Here is a 24,287-nt window from a genome sequence, read left to right on the forward strand (position 1 = left end):
GTGCGAAATTTCACTGACTGTTTCAATTCGACACTGTTTCAATCTTGAGCTCGAAACAGTGAAATCAAATCCAGACAAAGGGCTTCGAAACAGCCTTGAAACAAAATGAGGCTAGTTGAAACATTTCAAAAGTTTCGAAATGTTTCAAGTCTCGAAGCAGCCAGCAGCAAGGTGGTAGGAGACAGGGGAGAACCAGGGCTATGCTCCCAGCAGCAGCCGGGAGCGCAGCCCTGGCTCTCCCCGTCTCTCGCCGCCGGGCTGCGGGAAGCCAATCACAGCGCAGGGGAAGGGAACTGAGCCCGGGCTCAGTTCCCCTCCCAAGTGCTGCAATCAGGCTGGGGAAAGAAACCGAGCCCAGTGGCTCAGTTCCCCTCCCCAGCCCTACGATTGGGCTGGGGATGGGAAGTCAGCCCAGCTGGGCTGAGTTCCCAACCCCAGCCTGACCATCACGGGAGGTCTTCGTTAGCAGCATGCAGCCCTTAGAAGGGGCAGGTCTGCAGCTTGCCTTTCATCCCTTCTGGCTCTAAAAGTCCTTGTCTTAAAGGGACCTAGCTGTGCCATCCTGTCCCATGTCCTACCCTCAGTAATAGTGGTGTAACTCCCAGTTACGCTTACCCAGACCCACCCCTAGGATCTCTGGGGGTGCGTCTGGGGAGGTGGGGAAACCCCAACTTTCCTTGTTTACCCAAATGGGTCCCCAGCGATGCATCTGGGTAAGCAGGGAAGTTTGGGCAGGCACTCTCAGGGCTGGAGGGGCCCCAATCCTGCTGGGAACACCTGAGGTTTGCGGGACCAGGTCCCTCAAGAGCTGGGACCACATGTGGCCATGTGTCCCACAGCATCACCAGGTAGGACAAAGGGGTGAGATGTGTTTCTGCTGTTTCCCACGGTACATGGAGACACAGCTGATCTGCTTCATTTGGTGATTTTTTTAGCCTCTGAGACCAGTGCGCTGCTTCATAGACAGGTACTAAGTGTCGGTGATGTTGACCGTCGCATTCGCCAGACAGGTACAAAGAGCATCACAGCTTACAGTATATCATTTCATGAAGGCATCTCCATTCTGTTTTCTCCCAGGGACAATTCCTACACCCAAGCTGTCTACGAACTCACCTATTTGGTGCATCACAGACTCCAAATCATCCCGTATCACAGTGATTTCATCTATTGGCTCAGTCCTCAAGGCTACCAGTTCAGGAAGGCCTGCCAGATTGCACACCTCCACACAGGTATTGCTCTGCAGATTGTACACCTCCACACAGATATTGCTCTGCAGCTTGCACACTTCCACACATGTATTTCTCTGCAGATTGCACATCTCCACACAGGTATTGCTCTGCAGCTTGCACACCTCCACACAGGTATTTCTCTGCACCCTAGCTTGCATTGTTGGGAATGTTTGGTGCATTGCATGCGGATGCTGGAGGAGCATGCTCTGTGGAGGGAACAAGCATTGCCCAAGCACCAGCTGTCCCACCTGACCAACATCAAAGGTTCATATGAGTTTAGCAGCCCACAGAGCTAATGTGGGGAAGACTCCAGCCTGGTCCAGAAAGGACTCCACTGAGGCTTGAGGGAGTAGCTCCAACAGCATAGCCCATACACTCCTTGGCCTTGAAGCTGGACTTCATATGCAAGCCCAGGTGCTTTCCAAAGGTGATAGTGTTTCCTGGGACATGAGCACTCGGGAACTGGACTGAGACTCACATCAGAGTTCACATCAGTTAATGAGTAGCCTTTTTCAACTACCGGCTTGCTATGATGGCCTATGACACCTCTGGCCTGGAGCCAGCAACCTTTCCCCAAAATCGAATTATGCCCAGTGTTTTTTCTGGAGTGCAGTCAATTGGGTCAATGGGGAAAAAAAACAATGAGCAGGACCTTTGTAGCAGATGTAGTAAGTTGGGCCATGGTGGAAGGAAGTCCCTACTCCTGGCATGATGCTTTTCTGCCAGACTTTTACTGAGGCAATACAGGGTGAAGGGCAGAGGGAGTTAGGGACTTGAGTCCCTCTAGGATCTGGGACAGTGTGAACACTATCATACACATGTCAGAAGAGCCTCACAATTTGGAAAGCATTTAGGAAGTCTTGGAGACTGCTCTGCTTCCCCAGCTGCAGCTGAAAGCTGTATTTTACTTGCCACCTAACGCAGAAAAGGTGATCCAGGAGCGGAGGGAATCACTCAAGGATGAGCAAGAACTTGAAAAAATCCAGAAAAGGCGTCACTTGGACTTTCTGGACATCCTTCTCCAGGCCAAAGTGAGTATCACGGGGATTTGTCTGCACCAAACACAGCCAGGTGGAGGGCTTGTTCCCTGGTGAGGCACAAACGAAATCTGGGGAATCCTGCGGGCAGGCAGCCTAACCGTTGAATAATGGGACAATGCTGTCTGAACTGGGGGCTTTTCATAGATTTCATAGATTTCATAGCCATTAGGGCTGGAAGGGACCTCGGAAGATCATCGAGTCCAGCCCCCTGCCCAAAGGGCAGGAAGTCAGCTGGGGTCATAGGATCCCAGCAAGATATTTTGGCTGAGCATGACATAAAAGGACAAGGGGAAGAGGAGTGGGGCTTTCCCATTCGAGACTGGATTGAAGGAAACCTCAGTAAATATGCTGTGGGCAGCATTCTGGCAATCGTTCCCTTCTCCCCGGCACGTACAGGATGGAAAGGACATGCTGCCCCTTTCTAACGCAGCAGCCTTGCGGGCTATAATGAGCAGAGCAACTTGGGATTCTTACTTGATTTGATTAGTCCAAAACTTAATGATTGCCCCATTTATCACAGCTTTGCCCAGAAGCATGACTGCACGTAGCATCCGTTCCTGGGTGAATTTTTGCCACTGACAGTATCCCTGGCTTGTTAGGATGAAAACGGAGTTGGATTATCTGATGAGGACATACGAGCCGAGGTGGACACGTTCATGTTTGAGGGTCACGATACCACAGCCAGCGGGATTGCCTGGCTCTTTTACTGCCTGTCCCTGCACCCTGAGCACCAGCAGAGGTGTAGGGAAGAGGTCCAGGCAGTTCTGGGAGACCGGGATACGGTTGAGTGGTGAGATCTTGTGTTTTTTTTATTTGATTCCTCCCCGTTGACATCATTACTGCATGCCTTATACATCCACGAGAATGATACTCAAAAAGCCAGGGCCTAATTTTCGAAGAGGCTGAGAATACACGGCTCTCACTGACTGCACTCAATGTAGGGCAGGCTATGCTCTTCTGAAATCCAGGCTTTCATTATCTAGCTGGATAATTTGCCTTTCTGGGCAATGCAACCTGTGGCCTTCAAGTTCAGCCTGGGCAGGTCTAGGGACAAGTATTGAGGGCAGGGATATTGAATACTTAAAGTGCCTGTTCCTGCTTTTGATTCCTTCCAGGGACGACCTCAGTAAGATGACTTACTGCACCATGTGCATTAAGGAGAGCCTGCGTCTTTACCCTCCGGTCCCAGGGGTAGCCCGGCAGCTCAGTAAACCCATCACGTTTTACGACGGACGGACTCTACCCGAAGGTCTGAACACCCTGTATCCTCTGATCCTTAATGGTGGGGTCCTGCTCCCAGCTGCACTGGCCCAACTCCCATTGACTGCAGCGAGAGCTGCATCTGAACAACGGAGAGATGAATTTGTTTCCGAAATTTGCCTGCAAATTTGAACGAGACAGCTGCAGGTCCCACAGCCTGGTTGCTGGGTGCTGTAGAGGGCCAGTAGTAGTGAACAGACTGAACTAAAAACCTGGAGTGAAGCAGCAGCTCCGTTGAGCGTCTAGGGCCAGGACAGGGGTGGAGTGCAGGTTGTAAAGCAAGAGACCGGGAGCAGCTCGGTGTAATGCTGGTTCCCACTGAAGTCAGTGGCAGAACTTCTTTTGACTTCAGCAACCGATTCATCCGTAGACTTTTCATCCACAGACAATTTCATCCATAGACTTTAAGGCCTGTGTTTCTAGACAGACTCCCTATATAAGGCAGAGTACAGAAGATCATCAATTCCTGCATGGGTGAACTTATCTCCTCTTTGTTTGCTTTGCAGGCATTTTGGTAGCAATAAGCATTTATCTCATTCACAGAAATCCCAGCGTATGGAAAGATCCACTGGTACGGTTTCTTTTACCCTTACACTCATCTCTGATTTGCAAGCAGTGAATTGCAAAACCCTTCCTGAATATTCCCAGAGCTAAGTGAGCACCTTCAGTGGCTGAATAGAAGCCTTTACTTACAGACGTCCGTAGTCCCGTGACTTTTCCATGTTGGCCTTCCATGGCTTGGAAGGGTGCACCGAAGGGGGACCCATGCTCTATTACACAAGAACACCTCAGGCCTAGGACACTTGAATCGTGGCTGCATCAACCTCTGGCTGTCTCCCATGGACAAGTCAGGACATCCAAGGCCTGATTGAAATCAGTGGGTATTTTTCGACTGATTTCAATGAGCTTTGAAATAATCTCTTGGCTAGTGATGAAAGACATGGCATTGAAAGCAACAAAGGGATTTCAGAGCTCTTATCTACCTTCTCTGTGATGATTAGGTACTGTAGGAAAAAGCCTATGCTCCGTTTAAATAGCGATAATAGTTATCTGTAGTCTCTTCTGTGAGACCCTCCTAATAACAATATAAATAATACTAGAGCTCTATGCCGTCTAAAACAGGAGATGCCCGACTTGAAAAATGGAGGCCGTCTTGGTGTATTTTCAGCTCATCCAAATATAATAGGACCTCATGAGATACTATTACCTTACTTATCTTGAAAGACATTCAAGGGCTTGTTTGCCTTGCATCCTCAGATAAAATGTTCCAGTGATGTGCAAGACGTTATTATTGGGATATGCTGTAGGGGCATGTCCGTTAAGGGATGACGCACTTGAGTTTAATGAAGAAAACACCACCAGATACTAATAGAGCCAAGCTTCTTTAACTGCTTTATTTTGTGCCATAAACCAGTTTGAACTCGCAGGCAAGCAAAGCTTTCTGGAAAAGTCTCCTAATCATGACACTATGTTGATGTCTGAGATCAGTGGCTTAGCTGTAAAATCCATCGATGCAAATATGGGGCTATAATTTACAAAGGAAGAAGATTAAAGGCAGGTGCCAAATCAAGAAATGGCTTAGATTTTCAGAAGTGGCTACTGATTTTGAGTGCTTTCAAGTTTGGGAGTAACCTGCCGGAAACACCTTATAAAGACCTGACTTTTAAAGAGGGTTGAAGCAGTCACAGCACTCAGGCAACCCCCCGCTTCCAGGAACACCAGTATAGACCTAGGGGAAAATTTGCTCAGTTAACTGACCCTAACAAATATATTAAGACATAGAGCAAACTTTCTTCCTTCTTGTGACAGCCTCCTGCTGCAAAAAAACAAGCCACAAACCTAGCAACGATGCAGTGTCCTTCAAAGAGCGTGGACAGGTCTCACGTGACAAAAACCCCACATATACAAGAACGTCTAGCAGCGCCATTTAGTTATTCTGGCCCTAGCAATGCAAACAGAGGCCTGGATATTTGGAGGTGATCACTTTTATTGGACCAACTGTATCATTTGGAGAGTTCTCAGGCAAGCTCTTGGACACAGGGTATCCCTATCTCAATTAGACGCTTAGTCCAATAAAAGAGGTCACTCCTAAAAAAGTCCCTGTCTCTTGAATATATCCTAGGTCATCACAGCTACATCACCCTAACAACATGGGTTCCTGGTAAGAGATGGTTTGATAAAGAGCATAATGTTGGGTCAGTCCTCAACTGCAGTAAAGTCTTGCACTTCTATGAAGCCATTGGAGCAATGCCAGTGTCTGCTAGTTGATCTGCCCTAGTACATTGGTTGAGCGGTGGTGCAGTCGGACATCACGATTCTTCCATTTAGAGGTGTGTGAAAGTCAGTATATTCATTCGGAGAAATACTGTTGAATTCCCCCCCCCTCCTCCCCGCCCTTTCTTTTTTGATCATAATTTTCCATTTCAGAACCATGTTAGGGTCACTTGGGGGGTATTCGGGTCCTCCCCAAAACAGACATAGACCTTTAGACCAGAAAGGACCGTTTTCATCATATAGTGTGACCTCCTGCATAATATATTAGAAAACCTGCCAAGCTATTCCAGTGTTACTTCAGTCATTCTTTTTGGGCTGTGCCAAACCTTAGAGGCGTTGAAGACCAGGGTAGACAAAGCCCTGTCTGGGATGATGTAGTTGGGGCTGGTCCTGCTTGGAGCAGGGGGTTGGACTAGATATGACTCCTGAGCTCCCTTCCCACCCTCTTTTTCTATGATTTTGTGATTTTCAAAAGGAAAGCAATCTTGATTTCAAACACCCAACCTTGACTCCCCCCTAGGTCAGTTTTTCCAAGAGTTAAATTACCATCACTATTAAAAATCGGTGCCTTTTGTCTAGTTTCGATTTGTTTAACTTCAGCCCGCATCCACTGAAATCCCGTCAGTTGTCTCAGATGCAAAAATTTAAGGGAGCCAAAATGACTAGTCCGGTCTGAAAGTCCTGGCCAGTCGCTCTGTAATGTCAATGACCACTAGGTTCTGGTTTTTCTTATTATGAACCCTTTCATTCTAGGTGTTTGATCCGTCAAGGTTTTCTTCGGAGAACATCTCCAGTAGACATCCTTATGCCTTTCTGCCTTTCGCTGCTGGATCAAGGTAAAGTTAACCTTATAAAATTAAGAAAGAAGAAAAAAATTCCCATAAAATCCCTTTTCCCTGAATATAACTACATACAATTAGAACAGGGGTGTCAAAGATATGGCTGGGTGCAGCCCGTGGGGGCTTCTGGAGGGGCCAGAAATTCAAGGGCAGGGCAAAGGGAGTGGGGGGTGGAGCAAGGATTTTACAATCTTAACAGTTCCTATTCATTTGATATTAACAGTGAATTAAAGGTAGGACCCAGAAGCCCCCAAACTGGGCTCATGGTGCTGCTGCCCTAAAACAGTGTACAAACACATAGCAAGAAGCACCCGAGCACTTATAATCTCAGTAGGCAAAAGAGGAAGAAAATCTTATCCTCATTGTAGAGATGGGGAACTAAGGCACAAGGAATTTAAATGATTTGCTTTGGGTCTTATATGGAGTCTGCTCTGTCTCCGGTGCAGAAGTTTGTATGCTCTAACCTCCTCCTCCTCTAAACTTGTTTCAGTGATCCCATCCCATCATCCCGTCTCCTCTCATCCATCGCTCACTGTTCTCCTTCACCTCTGACAACTCTGCCTTTTCCCCTTATACTGTGGTCTCTCCCATCTTAAAAAAGACCCTCCAGCTCTTTAACTACTGCCCCATCTCTCCTTCATCTTTGCTCTATGAATCCTATAGGTCTAGCTGATGAGAAGAGCCAAGAGGAAGAGGATGGAGGCTCTTTCTAATAGTAACCATATGTGCTGCCATTTAAGTGTTGAGAAATGCACGTCCAGCAAGTTTGCAGCTGACCACAAGCTGTGGGGAGTAGTAGATATGCTGGAGGGTAGGGCTAGGATTCAGAGAGACCTTCAACAGCAAATAGGCAGAGCTCTTTTCTCCCCAGCACCACCTGGGGTAACGAGGAACAATGGTCATAAGCTGATGGAGAATAGGTTTAGGTTGGAGATCAGAAGGCAATATTTTACAGTTAGGGTGGCCAAAACCTGGAACCAACTTCCCAGGGAAGTGATCCTTGCCCCTACCTTGGGCATATTCAAGAGGAGGTTGGACGATCACCCGTCTGGGGTCTTGTGAACCCAGCATTCATTCCTGCCTGTGACAGGGGTCAGGCTAGATGATCTGTTCAGGTCCCTCCTGACCCTAGCTGCTATGAAACTATGAAACCTTGGCAAATTGGAGGAATAGACCAAAAGAAATCTCATGAGGTTCAATAAAGACAAGTGCAAAGTCCTGCACTTAAGATATAACAATCCCATGCACAGGTACAGGTTGGGGACTGATTGGTTAAGCAGCAGAGTTGGAGAAAAGGACCCGGGGGTGACAGGGGATAATCAGCTGAATATGATCCAGCAGTGTGCCCATGTTGCCAAGAAGGCGAACGACATCCTGGGTTGCATTGGTAGGAGCGTTGCCAGCAGATCAAGGGAACATTGGAGAGAGTCCAGCGGAGGACAATGAAAATGGTTGTGGGGCTGGGGGACACGACTTGTGAGGAGAGGCTGAGGGAGCTGGGCTGATTTAGTCTGGAGAAGAGAAGACTGAGGGGGATTTAATAGCAGCCTTCACCTCCCTGAAGAGGATGGAGCTGGGCTGTTGTCAGTGGGGGCAGATGACAGAAAAAGGAGCAATGGGCTCCAGTAGAAACAAGGGAAGTTGAGGTTGGATATTAGGAAAAACTTCTTCACCAGGAAGGTGGTAAAACACTGGTACAGGCTACCCAGACAGGTTGTGAACTCTTCATCCTTGCAAGTTTTTAAGACCCAGGTAGACAAAGCCTTGGCTGGGATGATGTAGTTGGGGCTGGTCCTGCTTGGAGGAAGGGGTTGGACTAGATGTGACCTCTTGCGGTCCCTTCCCACCTTAACTTTCTATAACCCCATGATTCTATGAAATGCTGCCAGAGATAGTAGTTTTAGGGCACATCCCCGCAGCCCAAAGCAGTACCATACTCAGCATTGACACAACTTCCAGTTTGGGAACTAGCCACTGTGGAGTGAGTGCATGGCTTTTCCTTGCAAGTGCCAGACATACCTTTAAAGACTCTAGCTCTCTCTCAGGTTGACCACAAAAATCAATGTGAATCAGAAAGGGGCAGGCCTGGACAACCAGAATGAGCACCACCCAAACACAGGAGGTCTGGCTTGCTAGGAGAATGAAGTTATTTCTCTTTTGTTCCTGAAACTGAAGAGGAAAGCTGATCTAATGTCTACCTGGGGAGACTTACCAGCAATAAGGGTGCAAACACACGCCACGTTTCCACTGATGGTACTTGTATTCATGTGCAAACCAGTGTGAGTTATAGAGTGGACAGATCACTCGCTCTGGAGGTAGCTCCCTGCAATTCATCCCCTCACCACTAGGTGGGACAGAGGAGCTAGTAACCCGTTTGCATTGATCAAACAGCTGCTCCAGGACAAAACCCACTAGCACTGTGGGCACATACTATTAATTTATCGTTAGTCTTAAGTATCCAAAGAATAGCTTTATTCCAAAGTGGAGTCACTTTCTACATTACGGGGCTGTACATCACGTGTCTGCTTCACATTTATGCTGAGATCAAGGTGTATGTGTGTCCTGTATCTATACCTTATACTATACCACTATAGTTACATTGATATAATTCCATTTTAAACACCCTTATTCTTAAACCAGTCCCAAAGGAATATGCCATACCAGAAGGCGACACTCTTACTCTGGAATAAGAGCATCCATACAGGTGCTGGTCTAAGACAGGAAGGATTTGAGTTTATGCTTCCAAAAAAAAAGAAAAAAGAAATAATAATGCCATGGGCCACATCTACATGAGACATAGCCTGCACAGTTGTTACTGCACTGTCATTTAGTACTTGCATAACCAAGTACTAAATGACTGCACAGAAACCGATGTTACTACGCAGTAGCATCCCCGCATGGCTTCTGGGTGATGCCGATTGCGTAGTAGCTCATTAGTATTGTGCAGTAGCACCATGTCATGGTTCATGCCTTGCAACACTACTGTGCAATACTAATGAGCTCCTGCACAGTAGTAACGAGCTCCTGCGCAGCAAGCATCTCGTATCGATGCGGCTATGGAGTCGTAAGCATACAAACCAGGCTGGCCAAGCGTCTCTCTCCAGGTTGTGGATGAAGTAGACACCTTGCTTTCTCAGGTGGCATATTGCCAGCAGCTTCAAGCCTTACAGAGGTACCAAAGCTACTTAATAAACCTTATGGCAAAGAATCAATGTCACTGCTCCAATGCCTTGAATGGAGTGACACTTAACATTTGCAATATGAAGAGAACTCCTTTCATTTTAACCACTATATATGACATGCTTAGATTGCATAAATGTAGAGATACGTACATTTTAATGGCCAAAGGAAATGTCACAGTTTAAAGAACCTCACTCACGAATCACAGCATCAACCCCTTAGTTTCTGAGCTATACTATGTCAGGAGGCATAATCTGATGGTCCTAGAAGAGGGCACCGACTGATGAGATGCAAGGAAATCATCCTCATTCTCTAATCAGTTTGAGGAAAAAAAAAATTAGCAAAAGGGTTTGTCTAGCACTCAGAAATCACCTGTGAAGATAAGGGTGCAGAATGGGTGCATCTACATGAGACACGTTAATGCACATTAGCCTCATTTAATGAACATAATGGGTGCACGTCAACACGTGTGCCCTTAATGCACATTAAAAATGGCAAAATTAGACAAATCGTGCCTAAACTTGACACCTGCAAATGCAGGTATTAAATTTAGATGTGATTAGTCAAAGCGCATTAACGCGTGTGTAGAGGCAACCTGGCACTAACTTTATTGCCAGGTCTGCCCAGCCACTAGGGGCACATGGCAGGGATGCAGGAACTTGGCGCTAACTTTAATGCCAAGTCCCTGTACGTGTAGACGCCTGCAAAAAATCACATCATGCACATTCGCTTAATGCAAATTAAATTTAGTTGCAGGGTGAGAAGCCAAACGCTGATCAGAAATGGGACAGAGGGATAAAAAAAAAATTGCTGGAGACTGGAACTTTCTCGAGTGGCTTAGGAGGGCACACGTGAGCTAGAGAAGGTGGATTAATTCTGGAAATGGTTTCGATATCTTCACACAGGCAGTGCATGAGTCTCCTTCACTGGAACCATTTGGTAGCATGGTAATTGTGTTTGACAGAGTATCAAAGCAAAGTGCAATCAAGGGCTTTTCTCAGGCTATAAAGCAGGGGGAACTCTTGAAGAAGGCAAGTTTCCCAATACATACAATTGGTGCCAGGAGAGATTCTGAATCCTCATCATGCATCTCTCTCTCTCTCTTCCCAGGAACTGCATTGGGCAGCAGTTTGCCATGAACGAGCTGAAAGTAGTGCTGGCCCTGACCCTGCAGCGCTATGAATTCTCACCAGATCCAGAAAATCCTCCCATTAAAGTACCTCGGATCACCCTTCGTTCCAAGAATGGGATTCACCTGTACTTGAAGAAAGTCCTGTGATGCTGAAACAGCACTGACTTCAACGAAGGCAGGGATCGAACCAAAGGGATTATCAGTTTATAGGACTAAGAGGGAGCATCTACACATGCATTTAAACACAACTAAATTTAATGTGGATTAAGCTAATGTGTATTAAGTGATTTTTTGCAGGTGTCTACACATGCAGAGGCTTGGCACTGAAATTAGTGCCAAGTCCCTGCAGCCCTGCCATGTGCCCCTAGTGGCTGGGCAGACCCAACACTAAAGTTAGTGCCAGGTTGCATCTACATGTGCGTTAATGCATTTGCAAGTATCAAATTTAGGCACAATCAGCCTAATTTCACCATTTTTAATGTATATTAAGGGTGTACACATGTAGACATGCACCCGTAATATGTGTTAAATTAGACTAATGCACATTAACGTGTCTCCTGCAGCATCTTGGCCCAAGGACATCAACTTCCCTTCTGCCACCAGTGGAAGGGCCCATGTGTCATACCTTGTTGGTTTGATAGGAGGATTGGATCTTATTACACCACATACTTCTACTCTGCATAGGAATTGTACCCTTCTCCCAACACTGACCCTTCCTCTGGTTTTCTGCACCAGGCGTTCACTCCAGTGCCCCACATGTCCTGTTGACTGCAGTGGGCACAGGATTGAACTGCAGGTTTCAGCCTCTCATATCCCAGACACTTTCTCATCTTGCAACGCTCTCTTTCCTCACATCTCCATTTTCATGGGCTCCTCCTGTCCTTCCTGTGCCTTTCCCCTCATCACCCTACTGCACCCTTCTTCCGTGCTCCAGGCCTTTTGCAATGCCTGGCCCGTGCTTCCTTCTCTTTCAAAGCCCTGCTTACACTGTATTTCTTATGTGAGGCCTTCGAGAACAGCTCAACATCTCTCTCTGTCCCTCTATTACAATTTTTTAAAAGCCTTGATTACAGTTGGGCTGTTGACCTTTGGTCAACCCACAGGGCACTGCCTTTGGTGATCTTCTGGGCTAATTAAAATAATGACTAACTTAGTTAAAGTAGCCTTGTTTTTTTTCATTTAAGCTTATGGCTAAGTGTAGCAGAAATGCTAGAGAAGATACATACACATAAACTTCAAGTCACCCTGGCAGATCCTCAGTTAGAGTAAATTAGCATAACTATAATTGTTTTGCAACGTAAGGTTCATAGATTCATAGATTCATAGATGTTAGGGTCAGAAGGGACCTCAATAAATCATCGAGTCCGACCCCCTGCATAAGCAGGAAAGAGTGCTGGGTCTAGATGACCCCAGCTAGATACTCATCTAACCTCCTCTTGAAGACCCCCAGGGTAGGGGAGAGCACCACCTCCCTTGGGAGCCCGTTCCAGACCTTGGCCACTCGAACTGTGAAGAAGTTCTTCCTAATGTCCAGTCTAAATCTGCTCTCTGCTAGCTTGTGGCCATTATTTCTTGTAACCCCCGGGGGCGCCTTGGTGAATAAATCCTCACCAATTCCCTTCTGTGCCCCCCGTGATGAACTTATAGGCAGCCACAAGGTCACCTCTCAACCTTCTCTTGCGGAGGCTGAAAAGGTCCAGTTTCTCTAGTCTCTCCTCGTATGGCTTGGTCTGCAGGCCCTTAACCATACGAGTGGCCCTTCTCTGGACCCTCTCCAGGTTATCCGCATCCCTCTTGAAGTGCGGCGCCCAGAATTGCACGCAGTACTCCAACTGCGGTCTGACCAGCGCCCGATAGAGGGGAAGTATCACCTCCTTGGACCTATTCGTCATGCATCTGCTGATGCACGATAAAGTGCCGTTGGCTTTTCTGATGGCTTCGTCACACTGCCGGCTCATGTTCATCTTGGAGTCCACTAGGACTCCCAGATCCCTTTCCACCTCTGTGCCACCCAGCAGGTCATTCCCTAGGCTGTAGGTGTGCTGGACATTTTTCCTCCCTAGGTGCAGCACTTTGCATTTCTCCTTGTTGAACTGCATCCTGTTGTTTTCTGCCCACTTGTCCAACCTATCCAGGTCTGCCTGCAGCTGTTCCCTGCCTTCCAGCGTGTCCACATCTCCCCATAGCTTTGTGTCATCTGCAAACTTGGACAGAGTACATTTGACTCCCTCGTCCAAGTCACTGATGAAGACATTAAAGAGTATCGGTCCAAGGACCGAGCCCTGCAGGACCCCACTGCCCACACCCTTCCAGGTCAAGACCGACCCATCCACCACAACTCTCTGGGTGCGACCCTCTAGCCAATTCGCCACCCACTGGACTGTGTAGTCATCCAAGTCACAGCCTCTTAGCTTGTTCACCAGCATGGGGTGGGATACCGTATCGAAGGCCTTCCTGAAGTCTAAGTATACGACATCCACCCCTCCTCCTGTGTCCAGGCGTTTCGTAACCTGGTCCTAGAAAGAGACTAGGTTGGTCAGGCACGATCTGCCTGCCACAAACCCGTGCTGGTTTCCCCTCAGCATAATTTGCCCTGCCGGGCTCTCACAAATGCGAGCCTTGATAATTTTTTGAAAGACTTTGCCAAGGATGGAGGTGAGACTGACTGGCCTATAGTTGCCCGGGTCCTCCTTCCTCCCCTTCTTGAAGATGGGGACCACGTTAGCCCTTTTCCAGTCCTCCGGGACTTGGCCTGTGCGCCATGAGCGTTCAAATATTCCTGCCAGTGGCTCTGCAATGATGTCGGCCAGTGCCTTCAGCACCCTCGGATGGAGCTCATCCGGGCCTGCCGACTTAAAGGCATCCAGTTCCTCCAAGTGACTCTGCACCACCTCAGGGTCTACGCATGGCAGTCTGGCGCCTTGCTGCTGCCTCTCTACAACCCCAGTGAGAGACTTGTCGTGCCCCTCGCTTAGGAACACTGAGGCAAAGAACTCGTTGAGGAGTTCAGCCTTGTCCCCCCTGTCCATCACCAATTGCTTCTGCCCGTTTAGCAGAGGTCCTATTCCTCCCTGGGCCTTCCTTTTACTCCCTATATATCTAAAAAACAATTTCTTGTTGTCTTTTATTTGGGTTGCCATCCTCAGCTCCGTGGTAGCTTTGGCCTGTCTAACTGCCTCCCTACAAGTGTGAGCAGAGGAGGTATATTCGTCTTTGGTGATCTCTCCCTGTTTCCACTTTTTGTGTGCTCCCCTTTTGGCTCTGGGTGGTTGAAGTCCAGGTGCAACATATCCAAGTTCATTGCCTCTGCTTGAAATGGCATCCTTGCGGACACATGAACAAGCAGCTGGCACCTATCAGTCATCCTGTTGGCTCTCACCCATCTCCTGTTCTGTCCCTTGACCGTCCCCCCAAGCAAAGTAAGAGCTCGCTAACAAAGTCTGAGCTCTCAGCCCAAAGTCTAAACGTAAAAGGTGAACTATTTGTGAGAAGAAGCATGGTTTTGACCTTGGCATGGCTTCGGGCAGGGGAGAACCACCTGCTCATGAGGTCAAGGTAACTCTGGATAGTGGGGGTGGCTCAGAAGGGACATGGATGTGGGTGCCAAGGGCTCTCCATGTCACCCCCTCTCTGCCCCAGCAGCATTACCCCTGCTGTTCCCTGTCTCCAGAGCAGACTCTATGAACTGCGTGCCCAGATGCGCATCTCATCCAATACCTGACAAACAAGAGATTAAAACTGCAACTCTCCAGCTGTAGTAACGCCACCTCTATTTTGGTACCCACAAAGGCAGTCCTTCTGAAGCAGGACCTCAACAAATTAGTTGAGAACTAATCACTGCTACCTTTAGCAAAAGGTGAAAGATTTATACAAACTGAAGAAAAGCCAAAGCCTGCTCCCTGCCCCGGGGAGATGCTGCCCACTCTTAGCCAGGACATAGTGAGACCTCTTCCCCAAAATACTAACCACTGCCCCCTGCCATGATCTGATTCTCCCTCTCACCTCTTCCCTGTGATTTTCAGGGGAGGCTGCCTGGCTGTGTAGTTCATAAGTCTGGGGGAGATGTCTGGAGAAGGGCCAATCCTGCAAGATTTTCTGAGATTCAACCTGAAGGAAGCAGGAGGAACGGGGCATGGGAGGCGTAGAGTGGAGCTGGTGGGTTTGGGGGTGGGGGCTGAGCAGGGCTGGTCCGGGTCTGCGGTTTGCTCATTCCCGGACTTCTGAAAGACCAAAACAGGCCCATGAGCCCCAAGGTGCATGTAACCCCTCCACCCCGCCCTCCTTGGCCCTGCAAAAGGGCCAGTCCCAGAGACCCTCTGGAGTAGCGATAGGCATTTACCATAAAGAGCTGTAACAGATGCTTTCCTAGCGCCTTCTGCACGTGCTCGTCCACAATGGGAAACATCTGGACCAAGCGTTGCAACAGAAGAGCCACGGTGAGTGAATGTATGGGAGAGACGGGGCATCGTCTGGCTCCGCTCAAAGCCAGCCCCTTCACAGCATGACAGCGTACCCCGGGACAAGAGGAACGAGGGGCTTTCGGAGCTATCTTCTACTGGATCACCCATAACTGTCGGGCACAGTTCAAGATTCATATGCAGATGCAGGAGTGGGGAAGGACAGTCTTCCTGATGCACCAACGGCACAGAAGACAGTGGCTTTGTTACACATCTGAATCAGGGTCCTCTTGGCATCTCTGCTGCAGAGTGAGTGCAAGGTCTCCTGCCTTGCTGGGCAAGCAGTGGCCCCGCTCCCTGCCAGCCCTGGGAAAGCCTTGGCCGTTCCAGCTGCTCCCGCTGCAAAGGGCATCCCTGGATAACTGGGAGTGTGCTACAGCTGGACTCGATTTGCTTCTGAGGTCCCTTTCAGCCCTAATGTCTATGGAATCTATGAAATCTGCCACTAAGACCTAGCATTGCCTTCCTGTCTGGGGCATCAAGTCCTATAGGCAGCCATGTCACCACCAGCCCCCTAGAAGAGCCCACCTCGGTGTCTCAATGTGCTCTGCCACACTCCTGTTGTGTGTGGCTCTGATGTCTCTTACCCAATGGCCTTTGCTGCAGCAGCCTGTTGTCCGTACACTGGCAAAGACTTGGTGAGGTCAAACGAGGCAGGATCTGCATGACAGAACATTTGACAGGGTGGAAACTATGGCTGGAAGCACAAATCTGCCACTGAGTGTGAGCAGTACCCTGGGGAATGAGACCAGCAGCACCTGGGGCAAGGGGATAAGTGGGCTTAAAGCAAGGTGCCTAAAGAAATCTCGATACGAATGTACTTGAGAACCTTCCCCTGATATATCTATGCGTGGCTATACATGCACATTTACTGCGCAGTAACCAAAATTACTACGCAGTACAGGCGTGCATCTACATGTGCATGCCCGCACTACGCAGTAAATATGGCAACTTATGCCGGCTTGAGCATAAATTTGATACCTGCATTATGCGGGTATCAAATCTATGACCAATTAGTTACTGTGCAGTAATGCACATGTAGATGCTTTACCGCACAGTAACACTGGGTGTGGGCTGGTTTGGGATTAACTTTACTCCCAAGTCAGACCACACACAGTGTTAATGTGCTGTAATGCCTGCACGTGTAAATGCCAGCCTATGCCCACTGACTGAGCAGTAAATTTAAGCCAGTGTAAATGCACGTGTAAACATGCCCAGCGACTGTCCGGCACCTGCAGCAGCCTCCAAGTCAGGGGCGGGGGGAGACTTAAGCAAGCAGCTGTAAGCGTTGTCCGAGCATAAATGTTGTCAAGAACAGTCACAAGAAAATGTGTAACAGAAAAAAGTGTAATAAAAAAAAAGATGCCAGCATGGGTGTATTTAGGTTTAAAAAAAAAACCCCAATAGTAAAAGCTCAAGTATGCAAATAGCCTGGAACGACCCACTAGTAGGAACAATAGTAATGGTACAAATTATAAATATGCAAGTCACACAAGCCGTTTAAAAAGTTTGGGAAGAAAGAGTCGTTGGACTACTGAATGCCCTGAACATCCCAGCACAACCCTGAACTGTCTGATGAGCAAAAGCAAAAGCAAGACTTATTTGCAAGGTAACTAGTGGATTTCTCAGCATAAAGGTGGGTGTTATCGCTACACTGGTAAAGTGAAAAAGGGTATGTCCCAAGCATTCTCTCTCCCAACAGCCCGCTGGTTCCCCGAGCAAAAGTTTTGGGGTAACACAAGGACTGCTACATGCTGGTCCAGCCCTTGTGGGAGCTGTCTACAGACAGGGAGAACCAAGATCTTCTCTGAGCCACCGAGAGCAGAGGCCCATTCGGACGTTGGGTAGCTCTGCAAGGACAGGGGGAAAGAGTGGGCTAGTAGCTAACCAAGGGCTCAGCCTCAGGCTGGACCTGTCCTAAAGCCCGAGTGCCTGCAGGTCACAGCTGCCCCGGACAGCGGAGCTGAGGGAAGCTGGTAGAGACACAACCAGTCTAACTGGGGACTCTTCAGCCTGATATTTGATTTGCATCACAACAGGCATGGGATAGTCATGTACATGAGGCTTAAATGGCAATTCACTGCAAGAAGCCGGGATGGTGTGGAGCAGGGGATGCTCCGGGGGTACTTAGTGCAGGCAATGTAGGGTTGAGCTTGCTGTGAGACACGGTGCTCAAACCAAATTGAGCCACTTGTCTACGGGTGCATCTACCTGTGCTATTAATGCTATATAGACTTACCACACCGTAAAATACTGTGCAGTAACACTTCTCTGGGAGCATGTCTACACGTGCACCCTGTTGGGAGCAAATCTGCTCCCAATGGGAGCAACCTGACACGAAGCTGCTCCTGCCCTGCTCTGCCCTTCTGCAGCAGCCAGGGAGAGCTCCAGGTGTCCCCAGGGTGCTAGCCTGGCTACCGGCAGGGGGCACGGGGCCTGGTCCCGATGCGCACGGGGCCAGGAGAGCTCTGCCGGCCCCAGCGGCAGCTGTCTCCTGGTACCGTGCACATCCTGGGGCAGCTGCCGTCAGCCCCCAGCTGGGCAGGGAAGCAGAGAGATCCCTGATTTTTGGTGCTGCTTGGTTTCCAGGTCCTGTGGGGAGCCAGAAGCCGTGCAGCACAAGGACAAGGGACTGATCACCTCCTCCTTAAACAAAGGTGCATTGTTTTTTGGGGGGGGGGGGGATATGTGTGTGTGTGTGTGTGTGTGTGTGTGTGTGTGTGGGAGCAAATTGCTTTATTTCTTGCCTGAGACTCAGCACTTTTCCGTACTGGATTGATGGAGGTTGTTGCAGCCCAGGACTGATTGGAAGGAAAATGAGAGTGAAAGTTTCTGTGGCACAAGGAATGAAGGTTGGAGTTGTCTTGGTCTAAGAAACCACACAGCCAGCGTGCTAGAGGCTGATATCTTTTATTGGTGTAATAAAAAAGATCATCTCCAGCACGCTGACTGCTTTGCCATGCATGATATGTTACAATGCAGAGATCGGCCCTTGCAAACACGCGTGTGCAGTGGGTGTGCCCAGGTGCAGAGTGGGTTTTCTCTTAGCCTGGAGCGCCCTCCTCTGCCCACACTCAGGGAAATTGGGCCACAAAGCACTGCTAACAGCACTGGGTTTGCAAAGGCTGACAGGGGAGGCGCAGCTCAGTCCGGTTTAACCCAGGAATCGGGGGCATTGGACGTAGGGCACGGTGTCCATGCGGCCTCCTGGCCTGATCCAGGGCAGAGAGGTTGGCGCCGGGCTGATGCCCAGCTTGCTGTGCTATGCCGAGGTACCCCTCAGCGGGGAAAATCTGCATGTTTGGAAGGAAGACACAGACCATCAGCCAGGGACAAGAGAGATTCCTGCATGAGTAAGCACAAAAATTAGCAGCAAACTTCAGCCAGGAAAAGATTTCCGTACCAATTAAGCACAAAAAAGGAGCAGTTGCTAAATCAGACAAAAGATTTGTGCACCAGCTAAAGAACAGAATTAATTCCTTGCATGAAGGGATGTATTTGGTAGTCAAGTTGGTCTGCGACACAAGGAGTTTTGTATTTCTACCTTGCCATAACTAATGCCTAATGAAAGCTATGACCACACAGAAGGCGGTTTCACTCTATCTTTGCACGCTCAGGAGCAGCCCTGTGGGAACAGGGCCTCAGAAATTGAATTCGGACTCATCATGGGTCCTCTGCATGGACATCTTCAGTACAAGGCGAACTATTTATGCAGATGGAGAGAGGCCCGAATACACCTGCACCGCTCCCGCACCGCAGTGGGGCAGACAGCTGCCGGGGAGCTCGGCGTGACTCCTGCCGCTCTGTGCAGGGGTGCATGTGTGTGCATGCATGCGTGTGTGTGTGATTGCACGTGTGTGATTGCATGCACGTGTGTCTGCTCTGTATGGGGATGCATGTGTGTGTGTGTGATTGCATGTGATTGCATGCACGTGTCTGCTCTGTGCAGAGGTGTTGTGTGATTGCATGTGTGTGGTTGCATTCACGTGTGTCTGCTCCCTGCCGGGTGTGCGCGTGTGCACACATGCACGTGTATGTGTGTGTGTGATTGCATGCGTGTGTGTCTGCTCCATGTGGGGTGTGTTTGTGTGTGCATGCACATGTGTGTGATTGCACGTGTGTGATTGCATGCACGTGTGCCTGCTCCTTGCGGGGGGTGTGTGTGCATGCACACGCATGTGCCCCTGTACCTCCTAATCAACACACCTTTCTGTGCAGGTGACCAATCAGAGGGCGGGGAATTGCCGGCTGGGCTGGGGCCCTGACACACACACAAACCCACCCGCCATCAATCTAATACTCAATCAGTCATGCAGTTGAGAGCAGTTCATTTCCCTGAACTGCAGGACATCTCTACATTTTCTAAGGAGGCTGCGGCTTGAGTTTCTCCTCTGGATGGTGGAGGCCTTCGGTTGCTGAAGTGGTGGAAGCTGAGGTGCTACGGGCTGAACTTTGCACGAGTTCTGCAGACCCACATAATAGTCGTCTTTCCGTCCTCCTGGTTACTGGCCATGTCCTGCATTGGTACCAGGCTTGTTCACAGTTTGGTGCAAGCAATGCTTCTCCGTTCCTCAATATCACAAATTCTTCTTGGCTGCTGGAAAAGACCTCACCTCCGTGATGCTCTGGCACACTCCCTCTCTAGCAACTCCTTCATGGTTACTGGACAGGTCTCAAAAAATGCACTTCTGCACATCAGGAAATCGCTACAGAAAATCCTCATTGACTACTGTAGCATGTGTGCTTTTAAAAATAATTCTTGCTATAGTAGTCTATGAGGATTATATTCGATTGCGTCACTGATCTGGACCTAAGGGGGCCCCAACTGTGCATGGGGGCGGGGGGGGGCACCTGAGAGGGCCTCCTTTGGCTGCCCCCCCAACCCCATCCTGCTGGGTGGGACATTTTCAGTAACCTGGAAGGGGGTGTAGGATGTCTCCCTCCCTACACCCTTCTCACCCACCTAGCCACCCACCACCTACCCGGGGCCCACCTCCACCCCTCCCTAAGCTTTGTGGGCAGCAAAGATACAATGCCTCTTTGCAACCATGCCTGCGGCCCCCACAGTTAGGGGGCTTGGTGGGTGGGTGGGTGGGTCGGTGGGTGGGTTAGTTGGTTGGTTTCTTGCAAAAAAATGCTGCAGCTGTCACCCCGCTGCGCCTTAACCCACACAGTGTCACCCACGTCACAAGTTTTGCTTGTCCGCAGCTTGAGGTACACTTTCCCCCAAGCCCCTGCACCTATCTCCTTGAAACTTGGCAGGCTTTGTGGCCTCAGCAGGGGCCACCACCCCTGCTGTTTTTACCTCACTGTGGCTTAACACATACACGTGACATGAGTTTTGCCGTCAGGACTTTGAGGTGCAGTTTCCCAGAAACCCCTGCACCTAACACCTTGAAACTTGGCATGCATCATGCTATAGCAGAGGCTTCTATCCTTGCAAGTTTCATCTGAATCATCCAAAAGACAACAAAGTTGTAGATATTTAATTGATTCCCCATTATACCCTATGGCCAAATCACCAAATCTTTTCCGATTTTTTTCCGAATCGATTCGGAAGCTCCAAATCGATTTGAAAAGCCTAAAACTTCCAGTGATTCAATTCAGATTCATAGATTCATCATCCAAATCATCTGAGTCATCTCCAAATCCGAACTGTGATCCGAAGCTTTGCACAGCCCTACTAGTTTCATTGGTTGCTCATAGGATTTGGACAATAGATGATATCTCACAAACACACTTTTGAATCCAGAAACTTTTACAATTTCTTTGGTCCAAAATGCCTTTGTTATAAGCTGGTCATTCATTATTCTTTATTTTCTATCGATTTTATGAATAAAGGCTGCCCTCTTGCGTTCACCTAAATGCTGCTGCAAAGAAAGAGACTCAAGCCATAGATGTGAGTAAAAGTGCTGCCATGTTGGTCAGCACCGAATATATTTGAAATCTGAAGTAAAGCTGTGCATTAATTGCCATCAGTATATTCAACAAGACAAAAAGTTAGCTTTGATTCTAAGGAGCACATTCAATACGTTCACGTGCCTCACATGCCTGATATCAATTCAGGGCAAAAACAAAATCAGAAGAAACTCCGATTGTGGCCTGTGTAGTGACCCACGAATTCTAGAGAATCAAATGTGACAATCGACTTCTACACTCTTCTGACATAGATAAAATGATCAGTGAAAGAAAGGAGGTCCTCAAAAATGAGCAAGTACTTGATAAGATCCTGAAGAAAAGGCATCTGGATTTCTGGATATTCTTCTCTGTGCCAAAGTGAGTATCCTGAGTATCATCAGAGTCAATAGATGTGCATATTTCCAGTAGCCCTAAGTATTAATCTAGGCAAAATACCTAGACTCTCAAGATAAAAGTTTCCTTGTACTGTATTTCCTTCAGGGATAAGATTACAATCAATCAGTCAAATTCATAATCAAGCCAAAGAAGCCCTTTAAACAAAAAGCAAAATTGTGGAGCACAAGTTTGTTACTGGGGTGAAGTCTGCTTCAGATCTGCAGTGTTGTGATTTGCAGAGTCCTATGTACGGGGCTGAAGCCACATCACTGCTAGAGTCTTGTTCCTCTGGTGTCCCAGTGAGTAGGAAGACTTGATCTGCTGCTACACCCTATCAGGGGAGCAATGTCCTTTCCTGATCTGTCACATCCTCCCTGTAGAAATTTTCAGAAGAAAGCTTCCCTAGATACATCCCTTCCTAGGAGAAAAAAAGTTATTTGGGGGCATTTCTGGCTGCTTCCCCTAGGTACGTGTGCACAGGCTACCTGGAAGGGGATGAGACAGCATGGAGCTAAGCAGTCATGAAGCCCTAGGGTTTGTCAGGGAGGCAGATAAGCTGATGTGCATTTGGGAAGCTTGAAAGGGCTCAGATGGTGGCGCAGGGAAGAATCCAGGCAGATTTGCCTCTAAAATTGAACTCAATGAATAGGTTTCTCCTGTGTAGATCAGCATTTCTTACCAGCGGAAAGACTTGCAGAGTTTTTTATGAAAAACCTCGCAAGAGGGTCACGTAGTGCCTCGCAATGCTGGGAGACCTCTAGGAGCAGAAAGGAACTGCTCCTCTAGAACAGCCTAGTGTGCAGGGGACTGGATCCATTGCAACACCCTCTGAAGAGGACCATCATCCTTTCCCCCCGTCCCCCAATCCATGTGACTCTTTTCATCTACTGGTGCAAGGGGAGGAGGATGAATGACTCACTTTCCTCCAGAAGAAGAAACAATTCTTAAAGAGATCCTCCCCAAACTACCCATCCTAGCCTTTAAATAAGCACCAAACCTCACTGCTCTCATCACCAGAAGCAAACTCCCTATGACCCAAACCACGCCCAATGGATCCAGATCATACCAGGACAAGAAATGCAAAATGTGCCGACACATCACAAACTGGGCCGAACCTAAATCTGAATCGAATACTGCCTGCTTTGCACACCCCAGCTAAGAGCTCCAGGACCTGCCTAAAATTACCACGTAACAAGGCCCCTAATCCTTATGAGCTCTACCTAATATTATATACATGGACAGTTAATGAAGGTTACCCAAATATGTACATTATAATCTCTCTTCTCCTTCTAAACCCAGAAATAGTGAAGGAGGCGAGGGCTTTTTCTATTAAAGTAAGAGGGCGAACTCTCATTTCTTTACCTGAGCTGAGTCAGCAATGCTGGCACAGTTTCCTTCCACCGTAGCTGGTTCAGTGAGAGCTCCCAACCTTTTCAAATCTACTCTAGTTGCTGAATCTAATTTTTCCTCCTGCGGACAATTTTACAGTCACACAGCTCCTACCCAGGGTAAATCTCTTTGGCAAACCTGAGCTGTAGTCCATTGGCCACCACCAGGTGTCTCTACTATTTCTTTTGTTCTTTTTAGGGACAACCTTGGACAGGTGATTTATGGGTGATTTATAGTACTATGTGTATCAAAGAAGCTCTTCGTCCTTACCCTCCGGTACCCAACACAGCACTCCTGTACAATCAGACAGGAGAATGGGCTGAGGAAGGCACTAAAATAAAAACCCTGCACCGCTGGGTATGTGGATCAGGTTTCTTTCATTTCTAACACCTACTGAGTGTTGTTTTCCCCTGAATTTTCCTGCTGTTTCCCTGTTGTGACTGTATTGAATTTAAGTAAAATATTCTTTAGTAAAGGGATTTTTTTCCATGGGTAATGGTTATTAAAGGATAAGAAATTCTCTATGGAAACCTATTGCTTAAAACAAGGCTTAAAATAAGATGTATTACCAAATGGAAATGAACAAAACAGCTTGATTTATGGCACATATCACTCTGCTGGTAACTAGTTACTTCTTTTTGTCATGCTTAACAGGATTCGTGGTCACGCTAAGTATTTATGGTCTTCACAGAAACCGCATATTCTGGGAGAATCCAGAGGTACTTCCTTTTTTATACTATTTGAGACTGGGAAGATTCTTTTGAACAGGAAACATCCATTCCTTCTGCAGGTTTACTCATCTGAAGAATGGGAGGTTCATATGTGCCCAAAGTATGTAGGACCAGGCCCCTTTTGATTGAGGAGATAAGCGGTCATTGACAGATGTCCATGCATTGCATCATTTGAACTCATTTAACATCTGGCAACCTTAGGACAACGGCTAGTTCAGACAAAAGTAGATTTTGCTTCACTACAGATTTTTCACCAGGGACTAAAACATAGGCCAAATCTTGAATCCTTGTTGAAGATATTGCCCACCCACCAAGATGTAGGCTGAAGCTAAGTAAACCTTTCTGGTTCCGTGCGCTCCAACTTTCATAGATTCATAGATGTTAGGGTCGGAAGGGACCTCAATAGATTTCATAGATTTCATAGACATTAGGGCTGGAAGGGACCTCGGAAGATGGAGTCCA

The 24,287-nt window shown here is 48.1% G+C and overlaps 1 protein-coding gene across 1 annotated transcript in view; it reads left to right on the forward strand.

Moving 5' to 3' along the window:
• Positions 1-12,107, forward strand: part of LOC102558229 (cytochrome P450 4B1) — a 28,853-nt gene extending 16,746 nt beyond the window's left edge. The window contains exons 6-12 of the mRNA XM_006259485.4: positions 1,078-1,229; positions 2,154-2,260; positions 2,869-3,059; positions 3,385-3,518; positions 4,036-4,100; positions 6,557-6,639; positions 10,933-12,107. Coding sequence (XP_006259547.1) covers positions 1,078-1,229; positions 2,154-2,260; positions 2,869-3,059; positions 3,385-3,518; positions 4,036-4,100; positions 6,557-6,639; positions 10,933-11,101 — 901 coding nt within the window. The 3' untranslated portion in view covers positions 11,102-12,107. The remainder of the gene's footprint in view (positions 1-1,077; positions 1,230-2,153; positions 2,261-2,868; positions 3,060-3,384; positions 3,519-4,035; positions 4,101-6,556; positions 6,640-10,932) is intronic.
• Positions 12,108-24,287: the final 12,180 nt, after the last annotated feature.

The sequence above is a fragment of the Alligator mississippiensis genome, chromosome 5 (assembly GCF_030867095.1).
Source record: "Alligator mississippiensis isolate rAllMis1 chromosome 5, rAllMis1, whole genome shotgun sequence".
In the NCBI taxonomy this organism is placed as follows: Eukaryota; Metazoa; Chordata; order Crocodylia; family Alligatoridae; genus Alligator; species Alligator mississippiensis.